At 36.2% G+C, this 25,739-nt stretch overlaps 3 protein-coding genes across 4 annotated transcripts in view; 2 read left to right on the forward strand and 1 right to left on the reverse strand.

Annotated features, from left to right (window-relative positions):
- LOC119073375 overlaps positions 1-25,739 on the reverse strand; it is a 109,858-nt gene that overhangs the window by 41,514 nt on the left and 42,605 nt on the right. The window lies entirely within an intron of this gene.
- LOC119073384 (chorion peroxidase-like) lies at positions 13,686-16,288 on the forward strand. Its single transcript, XM_037178810.1, has 3 exons — positions 13,686-13,823; positions 13,898-15,338; positions 15,623-16,288. The coding sequence occupies exons 1-3, from the start codon at positions 13,750-13,752 to the stop codon at positions 16,208-16,210; spliced, it is 2,103 nt and encodes a 700-aa protein (XP_037034705.1). The 5' UTR covers positions 13,686-13,749; the 3' UTR covers positions 16,211-16,288.
- LOC119073385 (chorion peroxidase-like) lies at positions 20,784-23,425 on the forward strand. The gene is made up of 3 exons (XM_037178811.1): positions 20,784-20,942; positions 21,096-22,500; positions 22,785-23,425. Exons 1-3 carry the CDS (start codon positions 20,869-20,871, stop codon positions 23,370-23,372), a joined length of 2,067 nt encoding a protein of 688 aa, XP_037034706.1. The 5' UTR covers positions 20,784-20,868; the 3' UTR covers positions 23,373-23,425.

Here is a 25,739-nt window from a genome sequence, read left to right on the forward strand (position 1 = left end):
GTGATTGCATTGCGGTGAATATATCGCCACTAAACAATGTTTTTCGGAATATTATACCGAACATAATTTCTGCCATATAGTTTGTCAGTTAGCGTGACGTCATTATTATTCACCTAGAGTTCATAAGCCTACATTATTATGTCGATAAGTTGGGCGTTTCCGTCAATACAATAAAAGAATATATATGATGCCAGAGAATATTGCATTCGTATATTACGATTACACAGACACTCGTTGTACTCGTGTATAAGTGTATAACACTGGCAATATTCCCCGGTACCATAATATATTTTATCGCATACGCGGTGTGATTCCCCGAAAAAATTATTCACCTAGGATATATAAACAAACATTATACTTCTGTAAATTGTCAAAGTGTCATTCGCATATCTTGTTGTCTCGTTTTCGCTTATGCGATAAAAAAGAATATGCACGTATGACAAGCCGTCTCGGCAAGCCTCGACCGCTTTGTCATACGTGCATAATATTTAATTATAGTATTGGCGGAAACGACCAACTTATCGACATAATAACGTAGGCTCTTGAACTCTATGTAAATAATAATGCCGTAACGCATAGCGCAAACTATGGCAGAATTAAAGTTCGGTATCATTCACGCCTAAAATTTTAATTTTAAGTGAACGATTCGATGAAAAAGTGAACCGAAAAATACATTTCAACGCTTCCCTTTATGAAAATGACGCTACATTAGAAAGACCTCAGCAATTTCCATTTTGCTATACTACGGAAAACAGTGTTTAATGTCGATATATTCACCGCAATGCTCTGTCCATATGTTTATTATGACAAGTTGGATTATAATCCGCGCCTTGGGCTTAGGATCACGATCACCAATTAGTCACAATAAACATTTGGACACAGGTGCATAATGTTTATTACTGCATCACTACAACACTAAATCCATACTGCTATTCTTACACGTGCTGTTAGTTGTGCATGATTCAAAAAGTGAAATTTTGGACAAGTTTTGCCAAAACCGTTTTGGCCTTTGCAATAATATGAACCCCCTCGATTTTCGCAACTCAAATTTTCGCTGCATCACTCAGTGCCGTAGATGTGATTTACTTATTACTGACATATAAATTTGTAGGTTAATTCAATTAGACAATGCGATTAATTTCTGAATTTTGATCATTACAAACCTTTCCATGATTTTTGTTCCCTGAAGTCGTGCAACATAAGACCGATGAATGTAGAATGTGAATTTATGCTCAACATAGTCCTCAATGGTATTCAATTGCACTGTCCGCACGTCTCTTTTCAATAATTTAAAGATTTCTCCTTGGTGCAAGGTCCGTATTATCAGTGTGAAAATCACAAAATTCGCGAGCAGAAATCTAGGAAAGTTGCCTCGCGGTAGTATTTGTTGTGCACCACCAAGGAAAATATTGTAGACGTTCAAGATGCTGCCTCTCACATTGCTTCCAATTACATAATCATGAAAGATTGACGGGGCGAATTTTAAAAGTTTTATAATGCAACATGCAAATAATGCGACCATTCCGATCGAGATCCACGAAGTCAATGTAAATGGCAGAAATATTTTTTTCATCGGATCAATCAAAAATGGTGGAGGAACAACGAGAATAATTTTATCGGAAGATACACGCCGTGTAGCACTCAAAGCTTCAGATCTATCCTGTTGTATCGATGTGAATATAAAATCAACCGTATTATCAATTGCTCTTTTTAAAGTTCCAGTTGCGGACTTATTTTTATAAATTACGCCACTTCCTTCTTTTATTTCCAGGAAACTTAAAGTGAAATTTAGCACATCACTAAACATCAATAAGATATCTACATTTGCTCCACTAAATTTTCTAGCGCCGTTTTCACTGGTATCTATAATAACGGAGGGAGGGGATTGATAGCATCCAAAACGTATGGGACAGCGGTTCAGTTGCTTAAACTTTTTCGGGAAAAATTTATTCGTCGACCACTTCATTGTTGTTTCGTTGAATTCATTGATCACAATGGCATGGTTATTGTTACACGATTCATTAGCAAAAGGCATGTATGTGAACATAGACACTAAATCGGTCGATTTTGGATTAGTGACCAGGACATTTACGTTATAGATGTAAGCATTCCAAAAGTTGGAGAACATTTTTTCGATTTCTTGTATATTTTCCGTATCATATAAAATGATGAAATGTCCGTCGTGTAAGAAAATTTCCGGTCGGAACAATTTATAGAAATTTTCAAATTCAACAAAATTTTTCAAATGTAGGATTACTGCGTCGACTTTCCGATTGTTGAAATTAGGATTGACTTTTAAATCGTGCAAACTCACTGTAATTGAAAGTTCATGCGACTTCATGAAATTATCAAGAATTTCACTGTTTGGGTCAATAAAAAGCAATCTCGATCTTTCACTCTCTTCAATTAGTCTTGAAATCATTTTTGTTGTGGCAGAAGTTCCTTTTTTTAGATCTTTGCTTCCTTCCACTAGGAAGTCCATTGACAACACTATAACATACAAGAGCCAAAACATTTTGTAAACGAAGATTGTAACTTCACTGATGAAGCTATTGTTTTGTGTTATCGCCACTAGAGAATAAAAAAGAACATTTTTCTTCAGGCTAATTACATCGATTGCTCAATTCAATTTTATTCGCTTGATTGAAAGTCACGGGTCTTACGCCAGAAAATACCCTAAAATGTTTTAACCACAAAAGTCGAGACAAAAGTACACTATATTCGAAAATGTATGAAATGTTATGAAAGACGTAATTGTTTGTAACTATTATTTTTTGTCACGACGATAACACGACTAATTCTTAACCGATTTTCATGAAATTTGTTTTAATCGACGAGGAATGGAATTCTCGAAGTTAACGTCTAAGATGGGCCATGTCGGGATAAGGATCTGGAAACTATTCCAGAAAAATAGGATTTGTGATAGTTGATATTTGATAAAAAGCAATCAGCATATACCCAAAATTGCATACACACCACAGTGAGTATATAGTACTAAAAAAGTCAAGCAAATCTAACATATAACAACTCCGACGATTGTGAGGTAATTCACACGAGTCGCGGTATCTTATTTCAATATTAGACAACTTGGATGTGCGAGATGTTTGCGGCCAGAACGAAGCAAATCGCGGGTGGCGGTATCTTATTGTAATGTTAAACAACTTGGGTCTTATTGAACGAATGCGGAGTTTAACGCGAGTCGTGATATTTTCTTTATTACGAAAGAAATAAATTTATGAGTAAAATGAGATCTTTTATATTGTAAAAGTTTTTTAAATCTTCATGTGATGTGAAGGTTGAGTTCTAATCTAATTGATTAAGAAGTTTAACAATGCCAAAATAACAAAATTATTTAGGAAAAATTATCAGTCAAGTGACCTGCACCATCCAAAAGGTGGGACATAATTATTTATTGGGTTTTTCTCCTTGATTACAATTCAGTAAATAATGTTCAATGCTCAACTGACAAATGTCGTTACTGCGTTATCTAATGAATTATAAATTACAGGCGTGCAAGTCTGAAACCAGACATGTTATTCTTTATTCCACACTTTTTTGAGTTCTGATTGTGGGCTGTTAAATTTGGTCTAAGAAATGAAAATCTAGATTCTATATTTCAGCATTTCGTTGAAGGTAATGTGCGAAAAGCTATCAAAACTGCAGAAAATAGAAATCTAGATTTTCATTTGCTAAACGAAACAAGTCCTAGATCAGAAACATGACATTTCACGTTTGCGTGAGTGTAATGATGTGAAGTGCTTTTTATTAAATTATTTAATACCAGTATAAGCAAGCAAACTTACACGTGAGTTTATCGATTTTTTAATTTTGATTTCCAGTTCACATAATAGCATTCAATACCTGAAATTATTCTAGATTAGGTGGTATACTATAAGTATTGCAGTCGATAATTTCAAATCGGCCCCACATCGACTTAAAAAAGGATGTGATAAAACGATAAACAAACGTTTTTTCAAACCTTATTTCCAATAAAATGTAGGACCGAGTGAAAAGCTGATTACTCTTCCGAAGTGCTATAATACGATGGCATTTCATGTGACGGAAATGCGACGAGTAAAAAATTTGTCTGGTGGCATTAAAAATTATTTTCTGTAACTGTGCCGCGAAAAGTGAACTTTTTCATGCCTACTTTGATAAGCGTAATGAGGGTCTTTTTTTCACGTGTAGCAAAAAGTCTTTTCGCAACTAGTAGCGAAAAGTAGCTGTGGTTAGCTGTTATCGTGTATATTTATGCAAAATTGGTCAATAAAAACGGAAATGTTTGATGAACTGAACACATATTTATCTCATCGAATATTTATTTCAAGACAATTAGTATTTCAAAATACAACAATCTAAAACGGAGCCACCTAAACACTTACACTTGGGTTGTTTTGATTTCAACACAAGTGAATTTGTTACAAAATTGCACCATTTACACAACATTATGCCGATATTAATTTCCATATTCCATATGCTCAATGAAAAAAAATTCATTTCAAGTTTGTTGGTGTGTTTTGTTCGGAATGTGACTTTCGTGCTCCAGGATGAAAAATAGTGTACGTCACTCGGATCAAAAAGGTGGTGGAGCGACACGAAGCGGATGCAGCATGCTATTAGGTGATGTAACATACTATTAGGTGCTCGACTGATGTGACAATGTATTGCTTTGCAAAAATTTTTGCTCGTTTCTAATTTGCGTAAAAGTTTTTTTTTGAGGAGTTTTGTCTGGTCACACTATACCCTTCATCTGATCATGTCCGGAGCGATAGCGGAGGACTTGACGCAGTCTAACTTCCAAAAAAAGAACGAAGAAATTTTTTTGAGACGCGGCAACTATATATAGGCGAGAATTTAAGTTTCTTTCCTTTGGCCTGTATCACCACAAATTCTATCCTATTCTATCCTATTCTATCTTATTCGAGCTTTAAATACGAGCAAAACGAGCTATCACTAGACTATGTAACTTTAAAATTGCCGGAGATACATCGTTTTGAAGTTGGTCATTTTGATAGAAAATGCACCAAATTAACGTTTTCCAAACAATCAAAATCTTTCAACTTACTCTGTATGTTTCTATCTATCTGTCTATCTGTCTATCTATCGACGGTCGATCTCGGAAACTAGTCAGCCAATCTCCATGAAATTTTGCAGGAACCTCAGGGTGGGCATAAAAATGAAAATGTGATAGGCCATTACCCCAGGAAAAACCAGAATTTTGTTTTATTGGCTTCGAAGTGGTTTCTGAGTGTGGTTTTCGAGGGTCGGGAACGCGTTTTCGGCTGTAGCTTAGCTGTATTGAAACCTACAGAGGCGTGCGACCCATCAAATGAAAGGTATTCGTAACACGATTCGAACAAAAAAATAATTAAAAAAATCGGGGCAGATTCGTTTGAGCTAGAGTGATTAGAGTGACCAAATTTTGAGCTACTCGAGCGTAGGATGAAAGGACTAATATTTTTTTTGGGTTATGAGAGATAGAGAATTACTTTCTTCGGCAAAGTCTCAGAGTTTTACGAGTAGAACAGAGGGGCATATGTGAAAAATGTCGAAAGTTGGAAATGGGTGGGTCAATTAGGGTTTTAGAGATATTTCTTGAATGGTGGCAGATAAAGAATTACTTTCGTCAAATTTTCGAATTTCGTAAAATTTCGTCAAATTTTCGATTTTTGTCAAATTTCGTCAAATTTTCGAATTTCGTCAAATTTTCGAATTTCGTCAAATTTTCAAATTTTCGAATTTCGTCAAATTTCGACAAATTTTCGAATTTTGTCAAATTTCGTCAAATTTTCGAATTTCATCAAATTTTCGAATTTAGTCAAATTTTCGAATTTCGTCAAATTTCGTCAAATTTTCGATTTTCGTAAAATTTTTGAATTAAAACTGTAAACTGTTATAAAAAGCAGTGTTGACTACACTTCTAAAACGACTGATATCCCAACAAAAATCTCTTCGAGAAAAGTGTGACGCAGTCTTTGAAATACAATTTCTAGTCTAATTAGTTCAAACAAGCTGGCTTAGGTTTTCTCATCATCTGCCAAATAATTTTTACAAAAAAAAATTTAGACTGGAAACAACCAAAATTTTACCAAAAAAATCTGCGTCGCATGTGGCAAATAAATTTTCTTGCTGGTCTGTTCCTGAACATTTGCCACTTTGCGACGCAGACTTTTTTGGTAAAATTTTGGTTGTTTCCAGTCTAAATTTTTTTTTGTAAAAATTATTTGGCAGATGATGAGAAAACCTAAGCCAGCTTGTTTGAACTAATTGGGTGTAAAATTTAATTTTTGCGTAATGAAGCTGAAAGCGTCAACTCTAGCGATATCATTCATTTTAGAAATTGTATTTCAAAGACTGCGTCACACTTTTCTCGAAGAGATTTTTGTTGGGATGTGACAATTTCTGTAAAATTATGTAGATCTACAGTTGGTGTTTCATTGACGAAATTAGCGAATATATACAATTGCAGTAAAAATCTAAATCAGCGTACCAGTAGTGTTCCTCTATTGTAAGTTAATACAGTAAACGAGATCCTAAATTTTTATAGAAATAAATGGATGGAGCAGTAACAATTAAAAGGCAATAAAGATTTTGTCTACATTGTCATTGTAACCAACTTCATATAAACAAAGCTTACAGGCGCAAAACCACATGCATAACAAAATGATAATCATTCTCCATCAAATTCAAATCGACATATTTTAATACGTGTCAAGGTTTATGTAATTTAATATTAAAGGAAAGTCAATTTATTAGAGCTTCTATATGAAAGCCTGGATATGCCTTGAAAGATAGAGCAAAATTGAATCTATGCAATTTCGTGATGATATTTGTAACTTGCGCCGACTATCAAGATTTTGTTGGAGTACACTGCACACTGAAGTTATCAATCTGTTATGTTTTCTGTTATCGCTGCCAAAGAATAAAAACGAACCTCGATCTATGTAATTACATCGATTGCTCAATTTAATTTTATTAAACAATTTAGTAATTATGTTCAATGTTCAAACATCGTTACTGCTTTATTTAATGAATTATAAATAACAGGCGTGGAATTCTGACAACCTACATGTTTTCTTTATCCCTCACTTCTTCGGGCTCAGTTATTAAAAGCTATCAAAATGGCAAAAAAATAAAAATCTAGATTTTCATTTGTTAAACGAAATTTTTGTGGAAACAAGTCCTAGATCAGAAACATGTTTGTTTGTTTGTCTCTCTATAGGAGCCCAGACGGAAAGTCCTAGAGACTTGAAGCTTGGCATACCGAAATGAGGAAAAGTTCGAAATTTTTTTCACTTTCATGCGTTATTTTACCAACTTTTTTTCCTGTTTACATCGCGGCGCGGATGCGTTTCTTATATGTGCAAACATTTTTGCAACACGTGACAAAATTTATTGGAGGACGAAGAAAAATTGTCTCTGAGTCACAGATCTCTGACCGAGCACTACCGCCGACGATTTGGAGGACTAGATTTACTGTGGCTTCGATTAACTTTCAGTTGTTTCTATCTTGTCTTATTTGTTGTCTCTTCATTTATCAACCCCTCTTATTACACAAGCGCCGTTTTTAGCTTTTGCCCTGTAAAAGGCGTTTGCGTGGTTCTAAAAATCTGAAACTTCACAGGATGACTCTAAATAGGCGTTAGAATCGATTTTTGATAGTAGGGCCCTACCTTAGGTCCGGCCCTTCGACACGGACCTAACGATTTTTTCGTTGATTTTGGTAGTATTCAATGCGCTGAACACGATGGTGGTGGAGAAAAAAAAATTTTATGTCGTTTTGCCTGTCAAAATGGCCGCCGAAGTGCAAAATTTTGCACTTTTCAATTGCGCATTACGGGCTGTGGTTGATCGATTTCTGCGCGGTTTGTGCCTACTAAGGGGTAATCGAGGGTGTAGATTCCGAAAATCAAGTTTTTACGGCACCTCACGGTGGAAGAAGTGCCGCAAAATGCGAAAAAACCTGTTTTTTTGGGTACAAAAAATCGTTTTTTTCGTTTCCCATTCAACATTTTTCACTTTATTGAAAACGGCTATTATTAATGAAAAGTACTCTAAAAGACCTTTCAAATGAGCCCCATATCAAGACATTCCTTGGTGCCGTTTCCGAGCAATTGAGGTTTAAATGTCGAAACAGAGGCCCAACTTTGATCTCAGTACGTCCACAAGATGGCGTCTAAGGCTATAGGTTACTTCGGCAATTTTTTTCTAAATATAAAGTTGAGATAGGTCACAGAACAAACGGATTCAAATCGAAGTCACTGGACCGAGATATGAAAAGATTTGTAAACGAAAATTTTGTGACATTCTTCAGTATATGGCGCACTGCTTCTTAAATGGAAAAATTTTCGTTGTACAAATTTAGATATTGCAACGAAAGAAGTTCCAGCACTTTAGGGTGCACTAATAATTAGAGTGTGAGCGCCACAGCAGTGATTGGGGCAAAACATCCAATATCCGAAGCCTCTGCGTGGAGCGATTATGTGGTCTTAGGGTCATATTTTGCTAAAAGATTTCCACAATAAATTATTTGTTTTACATCTTTTAATGAATTGAATTACCTGAAATCTGATAGAGCCTATCGATTGCACAACATTTTGCCATAAATCACAACACTTTTTGTTGCATTCATTCATTTTTCATTCCAAAGCGACATTTTATTATTATTTTTGCAAACAACAACAAAATGTTTTTCATCTTAAGACGTCAAACGGCAGTGCTAAAGGTACTAGATCAAACTGTGTCATCGTTTGTACGCTTTTGTAGGCGCGAAAATTTAAACAAAAACCAATGCTCGAGATAAATGTACTAAGTGCTTCAATTTTGAGCGTATTTTTGTTAGCGCGAAAATATTCGAAAAGCGAATGGTGGAATAATAACATATTATCGCGTGTGATCGTTCTAAATTTAGTAATGTGCGTTACAGTCTGTCTTTGCAAATTAAATGTATTAGCAGTCGGCAGTTTAAAACTCATAAACTATTCGGTTGCAAAAGTGCGTTGCGGGTGGGTCTAAATAATTTTTGTATTATGTTGATTGCACAAACTCGAGCAAAATTATCATTTTTTTGACTTACACATAGAAACAAGTCTGACATTATTGAATATAAAATAGCGCCAGTTAGCAAATGTACAGGTGAACTTATTCACGCCATAAGTCCGCTTAAAATTCAAAACTTTAAGTGGCAACTACAATTCAAACGCAGCGTCGTATATGAATGATTCACGATATTTTCATATCAGAGTGCGTTGAAATTTATTTTTCAATTCATTTGTTCACCCGAAATCAGCGTCGGGTGCAAACGAAATGTTTGTTAAATTAATTAATAATTAAGAAATTGTTGTGCAATTTAATTCGGCCGTAATAGATCGACCTCACAAGATTTGTCCTTTTAAAAAATTTAGCAGAAGCACTCATAGAACAAACTCACCGGATTTGACGTTTTACAGATCGCGAAGGCGTTTATAGATCGATATTACCGTATTTTTCCTTCTACAAAATGTAATGAAGACTCTAAACTCTAATAGATCGATCTCACCAGATTTGGCTTTCAGCGAAATCTCTAATGACTTTTCCTTTTGCAAAATGTAGCGATAACGCTAACAGATCAAGCTCACAGGATTTGTCCCTTTAACGAAATGAATTAAAGTTGCTAATGGAATCTCATGGGATCTGTCCTTTAAAAAAATGTAGTGAAGACTCCAATAGATCGACCTCACAGGATTTATCTTTTAACGAAATGAGGCAAAATCGCTAAAATAGATCGACCTCGCCGGATTTGCTATTTTACAAAATGTATTAAAGACGCTAATATATCAACCTCATAGATTTTGTCCTTTTATGAAATGTAGCGAAGGTACTAATAGAACTACCTCAACGGATTTGTTCTTTAACAAAGTGTAAAGGGAATGCTAAAATAGCCCGACCTCATTGGATTTGCCCTTAAACAAAATGTAACGGGAACGCTAAAATCGCTCAACCTCATTGGATTTGTCCTTAAACTAAATGTAACGAAGGCTCTAATAGATCGACCTTACCGGATTTATCCTTTAACAAAATTTAGTGGGATCTCTAAAATAGCTCGACTACACGGGATCCCTTTAAAAAATGTAGCGGGAACGCTTATAGCTCCAACTCATTGGATTTGTCCTTTAACAAAATTAAAGTGAAGGCTCTAATAGACCGACCTTACCGGATTTGTTCTTTTACATAATGTAGCGAGAACGCTAATAGCTCGACCTCATTGGCTTCGCCCTTTTGTGAAATGTAGCGAGAACGCTAAAATAGCCCGACCTCAACGGATTGCCCTTTTACAAAATGTAGCGGGAACGCTAGAATAGATCGACTTCACCGGATTTTCCCTTTTACAAAATGTAGCGGGAACGGTAATACCTCCAGCTAATTGGATTTGTCCTTTAACAAAATGTAGCGGAAACTCTAAAATAGCTCAACCTCACCGGATTTTCCCTTTTACGAAATGTATGCTCAATCTCTATAGGTGAGCAGGAATTTAACAAAAGCGTATACTTCATACATTTTGCTGTACACAGTGGGAAAGGGTCTGATAATCATACTTTTTTGAGCGTGCATTTCTTGAATGACCCTTTAGTCTACATGTCTTTAACGAGAAATTCTACGGCAAATTTGACCACAAAATTTAACAAATGTAACAAACGCAATTACTAAATGAAACCTAGAGTGATGGTTAAGGCAGCTATGCTGCCTTCTCGCATTCAGTTGTAGGCATTGGGTGCAGCTAAAATATACTAGTTGTATTGTGTTTAGTTGATTATATCAAAAAATAAAGGATGACCGGGGTGGTACTAAGAATCACTGATTCAGGTGCCAGTCGACTCAGAAATCGGCATCCCATCAATCCAATCTATATATCTATCTATGTTGAGCACACAGTACAAATAAATAAATGCGTTTGCAAAAGCCATCAGAGATGAGCTTCGTTAAATACATTTTATTGAATTAAAATTTGACATAATTTTTTCTCGAAATTTTTGTTCTGGAATGTCACTCAAACGTGTGCAACAGCATCGAATCATCATTTATTCCATGGCTACGTCGACTTAGACAATCATATTTTTCATCATCATCATCATATTTTAAAGAAATTTTTCAAAAATATATTGAAGAAAGGCCATTCAAGGGTACAGTACCCGTTCAACAGGAGAAACCTAGTTATTTGTAAACGTGCTGACAAAAATTTCCATCTTTCAAAGGTACATTTGCATGAAAAGACAATTTGGCAATAATAGTATTGAATTATTGAATAATACACAAAACACTGTATTATTCAATGAGACTGAATGAAATTATTTAAATTATTCTGTTTAATCATTTATTCATTCTGCACTCGTGTAAAATTATCGCGAAAAATAAAATTTCATAGTTAGGCGAGCAGGTGTATCTGAAACGAGATCTGAAAGCATTTGGTAGAATTAATGCAAAATTTTAAATGATATCCCGGATATCAACGGTACTTTGTCACACGTTGGATGTGAATTAAAAAAATTATCTATACTATGCGTGCATGTAGTAACACCCGACTATGACTATGGGTTGATCACTCGCCCTTTTCATCATTTTGCTCGTTTCTTCCTTAGAGTAATCATACCTAGAGTGGTATTTCGTACGGTAAATTTTGTCCCCAACATCAGTTTATATAAGATGAATATTTCGTACGATTTTACGTATAATTTTACACCAACTCATGTAGGCGATGACATTTTTGGTAGTTGTCAGTTTTGAAAATCAAGTATCGCGAATGTAAATTTTCGTTTTTATTTAATATTCGGGACAGTTTATCTTTAATTTACTGTGAAAATATTGTGTAGACGCTTTTTTTCGAGTGTGGCTTATATTAGGAGAAGAAAAAACTTCTCAACTTTCAAGTGTTTTTTATGAATTGTGTCAAAATTGTGCTAATTCGAAAATATTTTTCACGGAAACTTTTTGCAAATATTTTAATTGAAATAAATCATTCTTCTTAGAGTACACTTCCATCTCTGAAAGGTTCCAACCTCATACCCAAGGTAATCGTTCCAATATTTTATTATTTTTTTAATTCAAAAGATTTGTGTAGCAAAAAATTTCTAAACCTTCGCGCTAATTTGCCCACCAATTTTGCCCACCAATTCTCAAACTATCAAATATTTCGTTTTTCATGTCGGGGACACAATTTATACGTAATTTTGTTCGTAATTATCAGTCTTTATATAATTCGTCTAAGGTTTCTTCATTTTAGACTTTGAGGATGATATGAGACATGGGAGCAATAATTAGACACTTTCCGCAAATGACTCATAACTTCGACTTATAAATCTGAGCTTATAAGTTATAAGTTATATGTCGAATTTATAAGTTCATAAAGACGTGGTTATGCTAAATGTGAATCAGTATATACGTCAAAACTTTTGAAGTCGGAGGTCTATGCGTCATATGTCACTAAATGATGAGTCCATAAGTTTTCGTGATCTAACCACGTCATACTAGAAAACGAAGCGATTTGAGTCTATGGGACAAGTGGGTTGGCCTGTAGAGGCGCCACATTCTTTTCATAGTACTGCAGCTAATTTTCATGTGAACCAACTTCACATTTGTCATTACAGAGCAAATGTCACCCTATGAAGTCCGTTCGAAACTATCGCTCTTTTCATAACAGTCTATTGACTGGGAACATTGACGACTTTTAAAACTCTAAAAATATGAAATATATGTACTAAAAAGCCACTTAACAATGTAATTCGGATCATTCGGTCACATCCAATTTATGAGTAGAGTGTTCTCTATCCAAGACACTATTCGGGCTCCTACTCGACAGCTAAAACGATAATCAACAGCAAAAACGCTAAAGTTGCTTAGATTTGCTAATCATTGGACTAAATTAGTCGACTATTTTGTCGCCAAAGAGCTGTTTTGAAACTGGCCATTGCTAACTCAATCTCAAGTCAATTCGTAAATTTAGTGAACTCAATTCCAAACATCTTTTGGTAATATCAGACTCTATTCATTTTTCGAAAATATCAGAATTCCTTTTGCTGGGTGTCAATTTCAAATTTCGGTGAATCATAATCATTTTTGCGGATATCAATTTTGAGGGATTATAGCACATTTTTCAAGATATCAAAATTATCCTTTTAATGTATCAAAATTTATTTTTTAGTGTATCGTGCCGGCAGGATATGAAAAATATATATTTATAACTTGTAAGTTCAGATTTATAAGTCGACGTATAAGTTATACGTCATTTGCGCAAACTGTCTATTATGACAGAAAATGGTATTTCGTCGTAGTATTAACCAAATATAACCAGAATTCTACCATAAAAAACGTGTCGAAGAATTATTCCGGACAACCGCAGTTTTTCAGCGGGTGATTCACCATTAGCCAAATGACACAGCATTTTCTTTGCAGTTCATCGATGCGACGTAATATAATTTTAATACAATCGACAATTGACGCAAATTTCAAAACAATTCATATTCAGGTTTGGATTAGCATTGTTGGCTCAGATGTTTGTGTTCTTGTTGGCTCAGATGTTCGCGTTCTATTACATTTATTCTTTCAAATTATTATTCGGTTTCTTTATTTACATTATTAATGTTTAAAGTGTTAGTTCATGGTAATGGCGATATTCAGTTTTAAAAGCCATATCTTGGCAACGGACTATAAAAGCGACCTTTTTGTAAGAGCAGTTCACAGTTCAACTTGGCAAGTTAATTGAGCACATTCTTTGTAATGAGGGCGGTATTGTTGTTACTTTTTGCAGTAGCATTTTTTGCTATTGTAATCCAAGCAAAAAGAAACGATAGGTATGTGAGTGGGATCATTTGTGTATTGCGAGAAATTCAATTGATTTTTCAAGTAATATTTCTAATTCTTATAGGAGTCATAGGAATCATAGGAGTCAATATGAGCCCCGTTGTTCTAGATTCAGCAGATTTATGGGTAGTACAAGAAGTGCAGTTAGACGAATAGACCACCATGATGCAGAACTGGAAGTTAGTTTTACCATTCCGGATAATATTTTCGGTGCTTTTCCCACATATGATGAGTGTTCCGAAGTGAACGGAGACATCGCAAAATTACATACATACGCTGCGCAAAAATACACCGAATCAAATCAAGGCGACATAGACGATTTTGAAGCAGAAATTACAGCATGTGAACAAAATGAACCGCTAGATGCTACATGCAGAGCATCCACGCCGGCGACACTACCCAAATATCGACCAGTTGACGGCCGTGGAGTCAGCCCTGCCAATCCCGAATGGGGAGCATCAAACACTCCATTTGCACGAGCCGGACCAGCTGGCTATCAAGACGGAATCGGTGCCATCAGAAAAGCTAAATCAGGAAACGATTTACCCAACGTTCGAGACATAGTAGAAAAATGTTTGACGAAAGCCGATCGAGTGCCAGTAAACACCAATAACTTTGTCTACAGTATATTTGCATTGATGACTGTTCTGTTTATCACCCATGACGTACATTATCAAACACCAGTACAGCCAAGTGATCCATCTCTTGAAATACAATGCTGTGCTGCCGGTAATACAGGACTGTTACAAGCGAATGAAACACATTCTTCATGTTTTCCAATCGAAGTCGCACCAAATGATCCGGTGTATGGACCTGCAAGTATCCGTTGCATAAATTTGGTGAGATCCGAGAGATCCGAATACACAGATCAAACTCAGCCCGGACAGATCATGAATCGGGCGACTTCATACTTGGACGTGTCTCTCATTTACGGAAATCAGCAATCGGAGCTCGACCCGATCAGATTATACAGTGGAGGACTACTGCGAATGGATTCAAAAGGAGTTTTACCTGTAGATTCTACTGGAAATTACATACCTTCTATGAGACGATTTACTATGGTTCCTATGGCTTCAGTTTGGCCATCATTGTTCGCCCGAAATCACAATACAATTGCCACAAGGCTTGCAGAACTGAACACTTGTTGGAGCGATGAAAAATTATTCCAAGAAGCCCGCCGAATTAACATTGCTACCTTCCAATTCAATTTGATCACATCAGGAGCTGTTCAAGATTCCATCAGTAACATTCCAATCAATGAAAATTATGACCCAAATAGAAACAGTGCAACTTCTCTTGAATTTGCAACTGCTTATCGTACGCCACATTATTACATTCAACCAGAACTTAAGCTTATAAAGGACGATGGAACTGAAACTAACTACCTCCAATCCGACACGATCGGCAAAATGGAAGATATATTGTTGGCAACTGACACTAGCTTCGAAGAGGCTGTGAGAGGAGCACAATCTCAGATGATAAACACTGGAGTATACAGCGACGAGGTAACGAAAAGCATTTGAAGCCTTCATCTCAGCGTACTTCATTTTCAATATCGTTTCACCAAAAGCCTTTGTGAAAAATGGAAAGCCAAAATCTCGAACCAAATGAGTAAGCATTTGCTCTGAGAGCTGAGACTTATTTTGTGTGAATTCCCACTTTTTCCAGAGTTAGTCACATAATTGAGCTTTTGGTTTTACGTTTTTCCGAACTGGCTCGCTCCATTAAAAATCGTAGAAAATGCGCATAAAAACTTATCAAATTTTCGATTTTTGTTTGCTTGTAATAGGTAATAAACAGAATTGGCAAGTCAGGTTCCAATGGCATCGGCTGGGATCTCATTTCTATTGATTTGCAACGCGCTCGAGACCAAGGCCTTCCTGGTTTCCTACAATTGAGAAGAGCTTTAAATCTCACCCCGGTAATAACCAGTTTCGCCGATATGTACGCAACGAATTTCTTGCCTGTGCAAAATATTCAATTATTGGAGAATATCTACGAGGACGCTGAAGATATCGACTATTACGTTGGTTGTGTAATGGAAACTATCCAACTCACTGGAAATCCACTCGTTGGTGCAACTTCTGGCGCTGTTATTGCCAGGCAATGGGATAATTTTGCCGGTGGCGATCCATACTACTACAAAAATCCGAGCAGTCCACATCCATTCTCACAAGAGCAAATTTGGTCCGTTGGTAATTACACAATTTCGAATCTTCTTTGTGCCAACACAAACATGAATGAAACCGCCGCGGGATGGCCATACGCATACGATCCGCCAGGTAAAACACCCCCGGTTAATCCCCTTATCAGCTGTGACTTTTTCCCGGAAATGAATTTGGCGCCATGGGAAGAAACTGAATGTGTAGTAGATTAATTGTGTCAAATAATCTCGATTGTAGTTAAAATTAATAAAAATCGCATTTTCGAGCACTAATGCTTCCAAAGCGTAAAATGATGACTTCGTTTTTTGTAAAAATTCGTACATCTTTAAAGTAAATTGAGCCAAGAGGTGTTTGGTTGCTTTTCGTTGCTGATGCTATTATGTTTTTATTGAGTCCATTTACATGAGTGGTATAAAGGGTATATAGAGGCATGCTTTGATATGGGTGAATTATCAATATTTGTAGTTCCAAAAAAATGTTGACGAGACTTCCGGACCGTGCAATATAAAAACTACGACAACAATCTGTTTTATCTCTGCATCTTTCTTAAAAAGACTTCCCGAACGTATCAAATTTTCCGGGGAGGGGAGAAAATCCATGTTTTACTTTAAAATGTAGGATAAAGCTAACTATACTCCACGGCGCCAAAAGAACTGATATCGGTGTAGGTGACGCTTACAGATTCGACACGCAAAAAGATATGCGTCACAACTGGCAGCTGATGAGGAAAGTTTTATCAACAAAAATTTTACCCCAAAAATTTTAGGAGTTTTTGACGCCAATTTTTTTTTGTTAGAATTTTCTTCCTAAAATTTTTCGGGCACAATTTTTATTTCTGAATTTTTATTTCTGAATTTTGATCATTACAAACCTTTCCATTATTTTTGTTCCCTGAAGTCGGGCAACAAAAGCTTGATGAATGTAGAATGTGAATTTATGCTCAACATAGTCCTCAATGGTATTCAATTGCACTGTCCGCACGTCTCTCTTCAATAATTTAAACATTTCTCCTTGATGCAAGGTCCGCACTATCAGTGTGAAGATCAAAAAATTCGCTAGCAAAAATCTAGGAAAGTTGCCTCGCGGTAATATTTGTTGTGCACCACCAAGGAAAATATTGCAGATATTCAACACGCTACCCTTTACTTCACTTCCAATTACGTAATCGTGAAAGATTGGAGGGGCAAATTTTATTACTTTTACAATGCAACAAGTTATTAATGCGACCATTCCAATGGAGATCCATGAAGCCAATGTAAATGGCAGAAATATTTTTTTCATCGGCTCACTCAAAAATGGTGGAGGAAAAACGAGAATAATTTGATCGGAAAATAAATGTCGAGTAGCACTCAATGCTTCGACTCTATCTTCTTGTAATGCGCCGAATAATAGATCAACCTCATTACCAATTGTTTTTTTTAAGAAGCCCAGTCGAGATTTATTTTTATAAATTTCACCCATTCCTTCCCTTATTTTCATGAAACTTAAAGTGAAGTTTAGAACATCACTAAACCACAATGAGATATCGGTAATTACTCCACTAAATTGTCTAGTGCCATTTTCACCGTTATTTATAATAACGACGGGAGCCGATTGATAGAATCCAAAGGGTATTGGACAGCGGTTCAGTTGCTTAAACTTTTTCGGGTAAAATATATTCGTCGACCACTTCATTGTTGTTTCGTTGAATTCATTGATCAAAATGGTATGGTTATTGATACACGATTCATTAGCAAAAGGCATGAAAGCGAACATGGACACTAAATCTGTCGAAGATCAAGCTACAGAAATGGTCAAATTCCAAAAAATTTCAAATGCAGGATCACTGAGCCGATTTTCTGATTGTTGAAATTAGGATTGGTTTTTAAATCGTTCAAACTCACTGTAATTGAAAGTTCATGTGACTTCACGAAATTATCAAGAATTTCACTGTTTAGGTCAATGAAAAGCAATCTCGATCTTTCACTCTCTTCAATCAGTCTTGCAATCATTTTTGTTGTAGCATTTTGTGAACGAAGAGTCGTAACGCCACTGTCGGAGGTCGGAGCTATCAAAATCTGTTATGTTTTCTGTTATCGCTGCCAGAGAATAAAAACACGAACCTCGATCTAATTACATCGATTGCTCAATTCAATTTTATTATTTATTGCCATTGTGTTGGCTTCTGCTCCTTTATTCCAATTTAGTGAATTATGTTCAATGTTCAACTGGAAAACATCGTTACTGCTTTTAATGAATTATAAATTGCAGGCGTGACAACCGACATGTTTTCTTTATCACTCACTTCTTCGGGTTCTGATTGTGGGTTGTTAAATTTTGAAAGTAGTGTGCGAAAAGCTATCAAAAATGCAGAAAATAGAAATCTAGATTTTCATTTGCTAATCGAAATTTTGGTGGAAACAAGTCATCTTTAAAAAGAAAAAGTTTTTCAAAAATGTGGAACCATTATTTTCTGTAAAAGTATGTTAGCTTTAAATGAAAAATATATTTTTAGCCCCGTACGAAGTACGAAGGGGCTTATAGGATTACGATGCCGTGTGTAATTGATGGAATTCGAAGCAGACGGTAAGGGCAAAGTGTTTGCCTATGTTCATAGATGACGAATCCGCAATAAAAATTTGGGCCGTCTGTCCGTCTGTCTGTCACGTCGATATCTTGAGTAAATCAAATCCGACTTCAAAAAAAATTCTACGCATTAGATATACGGGTTTGTACGGGGCTCAGTCGCAGCAAACGCTCCGACTGTTCTGATGGCTCGTTTAGCTATAGTTTTATGTGCTCCGAAAAAATCGCGCAGATTATGCAAATTTGGGTAATCTGCACGATTTTCTCGGTGCACATAAAACCTATGGCTAAAAAAATATTTTTCATTTAAAGCTAATATACTTTTACAGAAAATAATGGTTCCACATTTTTGAAAAACTTTCTCTTTTTAAAGATATCGCCGATCAAATAATAAAAAACGCAGAAATGTAGGCTACAATTTAGCCGAGTGGTGATTCCTCTTAAACTAGTGTAATACCCAGCTTTGCTCGGGATTATTTTAAGACGAATCTACACATGGCTAAATTATTGCCTACATTTCGGGGCAAAATTATTATTATTTTGATGATAATTTTAGACTCGCATCCTTTTTCGAAAAAGTACGACCATCGTTTGGTGTTAAAATGTGTTAGTTTTCATCAAAAAGTTAAATGTTTGTGGTGATGTTACCCAACTCCGAGAAAACTCAAAATATGTGTCAATTTTCGTGAAATATTGAGTTTTCTCGAACTGAGGTTACATCAGCACAAACATTAAAATTTTTACTGAAAGCTAACACATTTTAACACCAAATGGTGTTCGTACTTTTGGTCGTACTTTTTCGTAAAAGGATGCGAGTCCAAAATTATCATCAAAATAATAATAATTTTGCCCCGAAATGTAGGCAACAATTTAGCCATGTGTAGATTCGTCTTAATGACAAAATATTACATTTCGTAAAAGGATAAATTCGCTACGAACCAACAAAACGCCTTTAAGGCCTCAATCTCAACTTAACAAAATTGCTAACTCTTCAAACTTATTTTAGAAAATCGAATTTCGAAGCTACACATAGGTGGTTGGTTACACATAATGTGTAATTTCTGAATACTTCAAAAGTGTTTTTTAGTAAAAAATAGAAAGAAAGTTTTCAAAAATATATTGAAGAAAGTCCATCCAAGGTACAGGACCCGTCCAACAGGTGGGACCTAGTTATTTGTAAACGCGCTGACAAAAATTTCCATCTTTCAAAGGTAAATTTGCATGAAAAGACAATTTGGCAATAATACACAAAACACAGCATTATTCAATGAGACTGAATGAAATTATTTAAATTATTCTCTTTAGTCATTTATTCATTCTGCCCTCGTGTAATATTGTCGCGAAAAATAAAATTTCATAGTTAGGCGAGCAGGTGTATCTGAAGGCATTAGATAGAATTAATGCAAAATTTTAAATGATATCCCGGAATCAACGGTACTTTATCACACGTTGGATATGAATAAAAAAAAATTATCTATACTATGCATGCATGTAACACCCGACTATGACTATGGGTTGAAGACTCGCCCTTTTCATCATTTTGCTCGTTTCTTCATTTTAGATTTTATTGATCGTTACGTTACTATAAATTTATATCGGAATTTTCTTATGTTTATTGGGGACGATTGGTTTCACATGTTTACTGAAATTTAATAATTTTCATTACCAATGAGTGGAATGACGCTGAAGTTGTTGTAGAGTGATCTCTTTGTTCATGTTTTTGTGGTTTCGTCTCATTTCTGACTCGTGATTAAAGCAGAATTTTTAAGCATACCGGCAAGATGTACTATTTGGTTCTAAACAAATAGCCTCTTCTTGGATTTCGAACTTTTAATATTGAGCTGACGTAATGATAACAGACATTTGATGAGAATGATATGAGACATGGGAGCAATAATTATGAAAAGACAATGTTATTTTGTCGTAGTATTAACGATGAATTATTCCGGACAACCGCAGTTTTTCACCACACAGCATTTTCTTTGCAGTTCATCGATGCGACGTAATAGGTAATATAATTTAATACAATCTACGATTGACGCAAATATCAAAACAATTCATATTCAAGTTTGGATTAGCATTGTTGGCTCAGATGTTCGTGTTCTTGTTGGCTCAGATGTTCGGGTTCTATTATATTTATTGTTTCAAATTATTATTCGGTTTCTTTAATGTTTAAAGTGTTAGTTCATGATAATGATTATAGTCAGTTTTAAAAGCCATCTCTTGGCTATGGCTATAAAAGAGACCATTTTGTAAGAGCAGTTCACAGTTCAACTTAGAAAGTTAATTGAAAACATTCTTTGTAATGAGGGCGGTATTGTTGCTACTTTTTGCAGTAGCATTTTTTGCTATTGTGATCCAAGCAAATGGAGACGATAGGTATGTGAGTCGGACAATTTGTGTATTACGACCTCTTTGTCATTTTTTTTTTAAATTAAGCTTCTTTTATTTTGCCAAAGTAGATTGTGATCATTTTACAATTTTTTGTTAATTGATTTTTAATGCAATTTTTCTAACTCTAACAATTTTTAGCTGTAACGACTTCGGAGATTTTATGAATATAGCGAGAAGTAAGGTTGAAGGAATAGACAACTACGATTCAGAACTGGAAGTTAGTTTTACCATTCCGGATAATATTTTCGGTGCTTTTCCCACATATGATGAGTGTTCCGAAGTGAACGGAGACATCGCAAAATTACATACATACGCTGCGCAAAAATACACCGAATCGAATCAAGGCGACATAGACGATTTTGAAGCAGAAATTACAGCATGTGACCAAAATGAACCGGTAGACGCTACATGTAGAGCGTCCACGCCGGCGACACTACCCAAATATCGACCAGTTGACGGCCGTGGAGTCAGCCCTGCCAATCCCGAATGGGGAGCGTCAAACACTCCATTTGCACGAGCCGGACCAGCTGGCTATCAAGACGGAATCGGTGCTATCAGAAAAGCTAAATCAGGAAACGATTTACCCAACGTTCGAGACATAGTAGAAAAATGTTTGACGAAAGCCGATCGAGTGCCAGTAAACACCAATAACTTTGTCTACAGTATATTTGCATTGATGACTGTTCTGTTTATCACCCATGACGTACATTATCAAACACCAGTACAGCCAAGTGATCCATCTCTTGAAATACAATGCTGTGCTGCCGGTAATACAGGACTGTTACAAGCGAATGAAACACATTCTTCATGTTTTCCAATCGAAGTCGCACCAAATGATCCGGTGTATGGACCTGCAAGTATCCGTTGCATAAATTTGGTGAGATCCGAGAGATCCGAATACACAGATCAAACTCAGCCCGGACAGATCATGAATCGGGCGACTTCATACTTGGACGTGTCTCTCATTTACGGAAATCAGCAATCGGAGCTCGACCCGATCAGATTATACAGTGGAGGACTACTGCGAATGGATTCAAAAGGAGTTTTACCTGTAGATTCTACTGGAAATTACATACCTTCTATGAGACGATTTACTATGGTTCCTATGGCTTCAGTTTGGCCATCATTGTTCGCCCGAAATCACAATACAATTGCCACAAGGCTTGCAGAACTGAACACTTGTTGGAGCGATGAAAAATTATTCCAAGAAGCCCGCCGAATTAACATTGCTACCTTCCAATTCAATTTGATCACATCAGGAGCTGTTCAAGATTCCATCAGTAACATTCCAATCAATGAAAATTATGACCCAAATAGAAACAGTGCAACTTCTCTTGAATTTGCAACTGCTTATCGTACGCCACATTATTACATTCAACCAGAACTTAAGCTTATAAAGGACGATGGAACTGAAACTAACTACCTCCAATCCGACACGATCGGCAAAATGGAAGATATATTGTTGGCAACTGACACTAGCTTCGAAGAGGCTGTGAGAGGAGCACAATCTCAGATGATAAACACTGGAGTATACAGCGACGAGGTAACGAAAAGCATTTGAAGCCTTCATCTCAGCGTACTTCATTTTCAATATCGTTTCACCAAAAGCCTTTGTGAAAAATGGAAAGCCAAAATCTCGAACCAAATGAGTAAGCATTTGCTCTGAGAGCTGAGACTTATTTTGTGTGAATTCCCACTTTTTCCAGAGTTAGTCACATAATTGAGCTTTTGGTTTTACGTTTTTCCGAACTGGCTCGCTCCATTAAAAATCGTAGAAAATGCGCATAAAAACTTATCAAATTTTCGATTTTTGTTTGCTTGCAATAGGTAATAAACAGAATTGGCAAGTCAGGTTCCAATGGCATCGGCTGGGATCTCATTTCTATTGATTTGCAACGCGCTCGAGACCAAGGCCTTCCTGGTTTCCTACAATTGAGAAGAGCTTTAAATCTCACCCCGGTAATAACCAGTTTCGCCGATATGTACGCAACGAATTTCTTGCCTGTGCAAAATATTCAATTATTGGAGAATATCTACGAGGACGCTGAAGATATCGACTATTACGTTGGTTGTGTAATGGAAACTATCCAACTCACTGGAAATCCACTCGTTGGTGCAACTTCTGGCGCTGTTATTGCCAGGCAATGGGATAATTTTGCCGGTGGCGATCCATACTACTACAAAAATCCGAGCAGTCCACATCCATTCTCACAAGAGCAAATTTGGTCCGTTGGTAATTACACAATTTCGAATCTTCTTTGTGCCAACACAAACATGAATGAAACCGCCGCGGGATGGCCATACGCATACGATCCGCCAGGTAAAACACCCCCGGTTAATCCCCTTATCAGCTGTGACTTTTTCCCGGAAATGAATTTGGCGCCATGGGAAGAAACTGAATGTGTAGTAGATTAATTGTGTCAAATAATCTCGATTGTACTTAAAATTAATAAAAATCGCAGCCAAGAGGTGTTTGGTTACATTTCGTTGCTGATTCTGTATTGTATTTTTATTGAGTCCATTTATGTGAGAGTGAATTATCAATATTTGTAGTTCCAAAAAAATTTTGACGACTTTTGGACCGTGCAATATAAAAACTACGATAAAAATCTGTTTTTTCTCTGCATCTTCCCAAAAAAGAATTTCCCGAGAACTGCTTGGAAGTTTATATTTTGCCTTGTGTGAACGAAGAACAAACGAGCCGTCAGAACAGTCGGAGCGTTTGCTGCGACTGAGCCCCGTACAAACCCGTACATCTATTGCGCACGTGACCCTACTTCGTCCGTCGCCCTACTCTTACCGTAAGCCTATTGCGCCCGTAAACGTCGTAAAATTCTTATGCAATGTGTACGTCTTAAAAATTGCGCATAGCGCAATTACGAAGCCCCGTACGACGTTCCTTTCAAAAGTAACACAAACTACACTTCCCACTGATCAGTGATTTTGGAATTATCATTTTCACCTATTTATATTGATTTTACAAAAATCCAAAATGGCGGCCGACGGCCATTTTGTTAGGAGGTGGAAAGTACAACGGCTGCTTTACATTCGTTAGTACCTTTCAAACAAAAAAAAATTCATGAAATTCGGTTAAATTTTACTCGAGATATTAACAAAAAACACCACCTTCACTGTACGGCCGAGTAGCCACATATAAGCTCACTCCAAGAGACCTAGCTCACGCTCCGGTAAACCGAATTTCATAAACGTTTTTTTTCCCTGATTGGTACGGTCAATACCTATCTAATAAATCAAAATCCATCTAAATCCGTTCAAATTTGACTAACCTACAAGCAAAAACGGATTGCCGCCCTGTACCTAGTTCACACCAAGGGGTCTAACTCACGAGTCGGTCATCCAATTTCCATAAACTTTTTTTTTGTGGATAGGTATTGTAAATACCTTTCATTTGATGTATCACTTACAAGTGTAGCCTTTAAATGGCCAGAGAAATCTTTGGAAAACGTTAAAGCACTTATGGGGCCCCAGCTCTGGAGGGGTCGACCCAAAATCGCCCATCTTCGAACTTAGCCTCACTATTTCAACTACCTTTCAGGGAAAAAAAAATTTTTTGAAATCGGATTTGATTTACTCAAGATATCGACGTGACAGACGGACAGACGGACAGACGGACAGACGGACAGACGGACAGACGGACAGACGGACAGAAGGACAGACGGACAGACGGACAGACGGACAGACAAAATTTTTATTGCGGATTCGTTATCTATGAACATAGGCAAACACTTTGCCCTTACCGTCTGCTTCGAATTCCATCAATTACACACGGCATCGTAATCCTATAAGCCCCTTCGTACTTCGTACGGGGCTAAAAAGACGTCATCGCCTTCTTAATAAAAATCTAAGTTATGTTATGTGTTACCAAACAAGAACATTGTATTGTTGTGAGACTCAAAATTTTGTAGTTGGTGGTAAGTACGAAAGGAAAAATTAACCAACCATTTGTTCTCAGATTGCGTACCAGCCTCAGTTACGCTTCAAATATAATATTTCACATATCCGTTACTAATCGAATTACAATATTCCGGAACTAGTAGCATTGACAATGCTGTATTGTTTTATGTAAATTGTCATCGTGCTATTTAATTGGTATACAATGTGTACTTGCTACACATAAAAATATGTTCCGATCGTATTAATGCTGCGTGATAGCGTGATATAGTTCATTGATCCGAATTAATAAATTAATTCAGAACTCAAACAGTAGTTCCGCAGTTACATTACTTAGCAATGGGGCAAATGGTTGCAATAGTACTACTTGTGTGAAGCCGCGCCGAGACACAAGAAGCAATTTCCATCATTTGCCTCATATTGCTAAGTAAGGCATTTTACCCAAAAACTTAAGAAAAAGTTTCGTCACTGGAAAGTAAAGTTCACTTTACCTCACGCTTTTGAGTAAACAGATGACACAGTTCAACAATTTACTTCACACTTAAAATTCCCTAAAAACCAAAATATATAAGAAATATTCAGTACTTGAGATTAATTGTAAAATTGTTTGGAAATCAAGAAAGTACAATAAAACTATCTTCCAGCGGTGAAAAATCAAAATCACAACTCAATTTATTCCATTTTTTTTTTAGATTTCGAAGTGCAACTTAAAAATATAAATCACACCTTTTTGGTCATTTGACCCTTCTTTTGAATGTGCACAAATACAATTTCACATAAAAAACATATAAGTGCGAGACCACATCCATAATAAAATAGAACGAAAAATCCTTTAATATTATTGTAACTAATAGCCGATGGTGGATTCCT

Source organism: Bradysia coprophila, unplaced genomic scaffold, assembly GCF_014529535.1.
Source record: "Bradysia coprophila strain Holo2 unplaced genomic scaffold, BU_Bcop_v1 contig_138, whole genome shotgun sequence".
NCBI lineage: Eukaryota > Metazoa > Arthropoda > Insecta > Diptera > Sciaridae > Bradysia > Bradysia coprophila.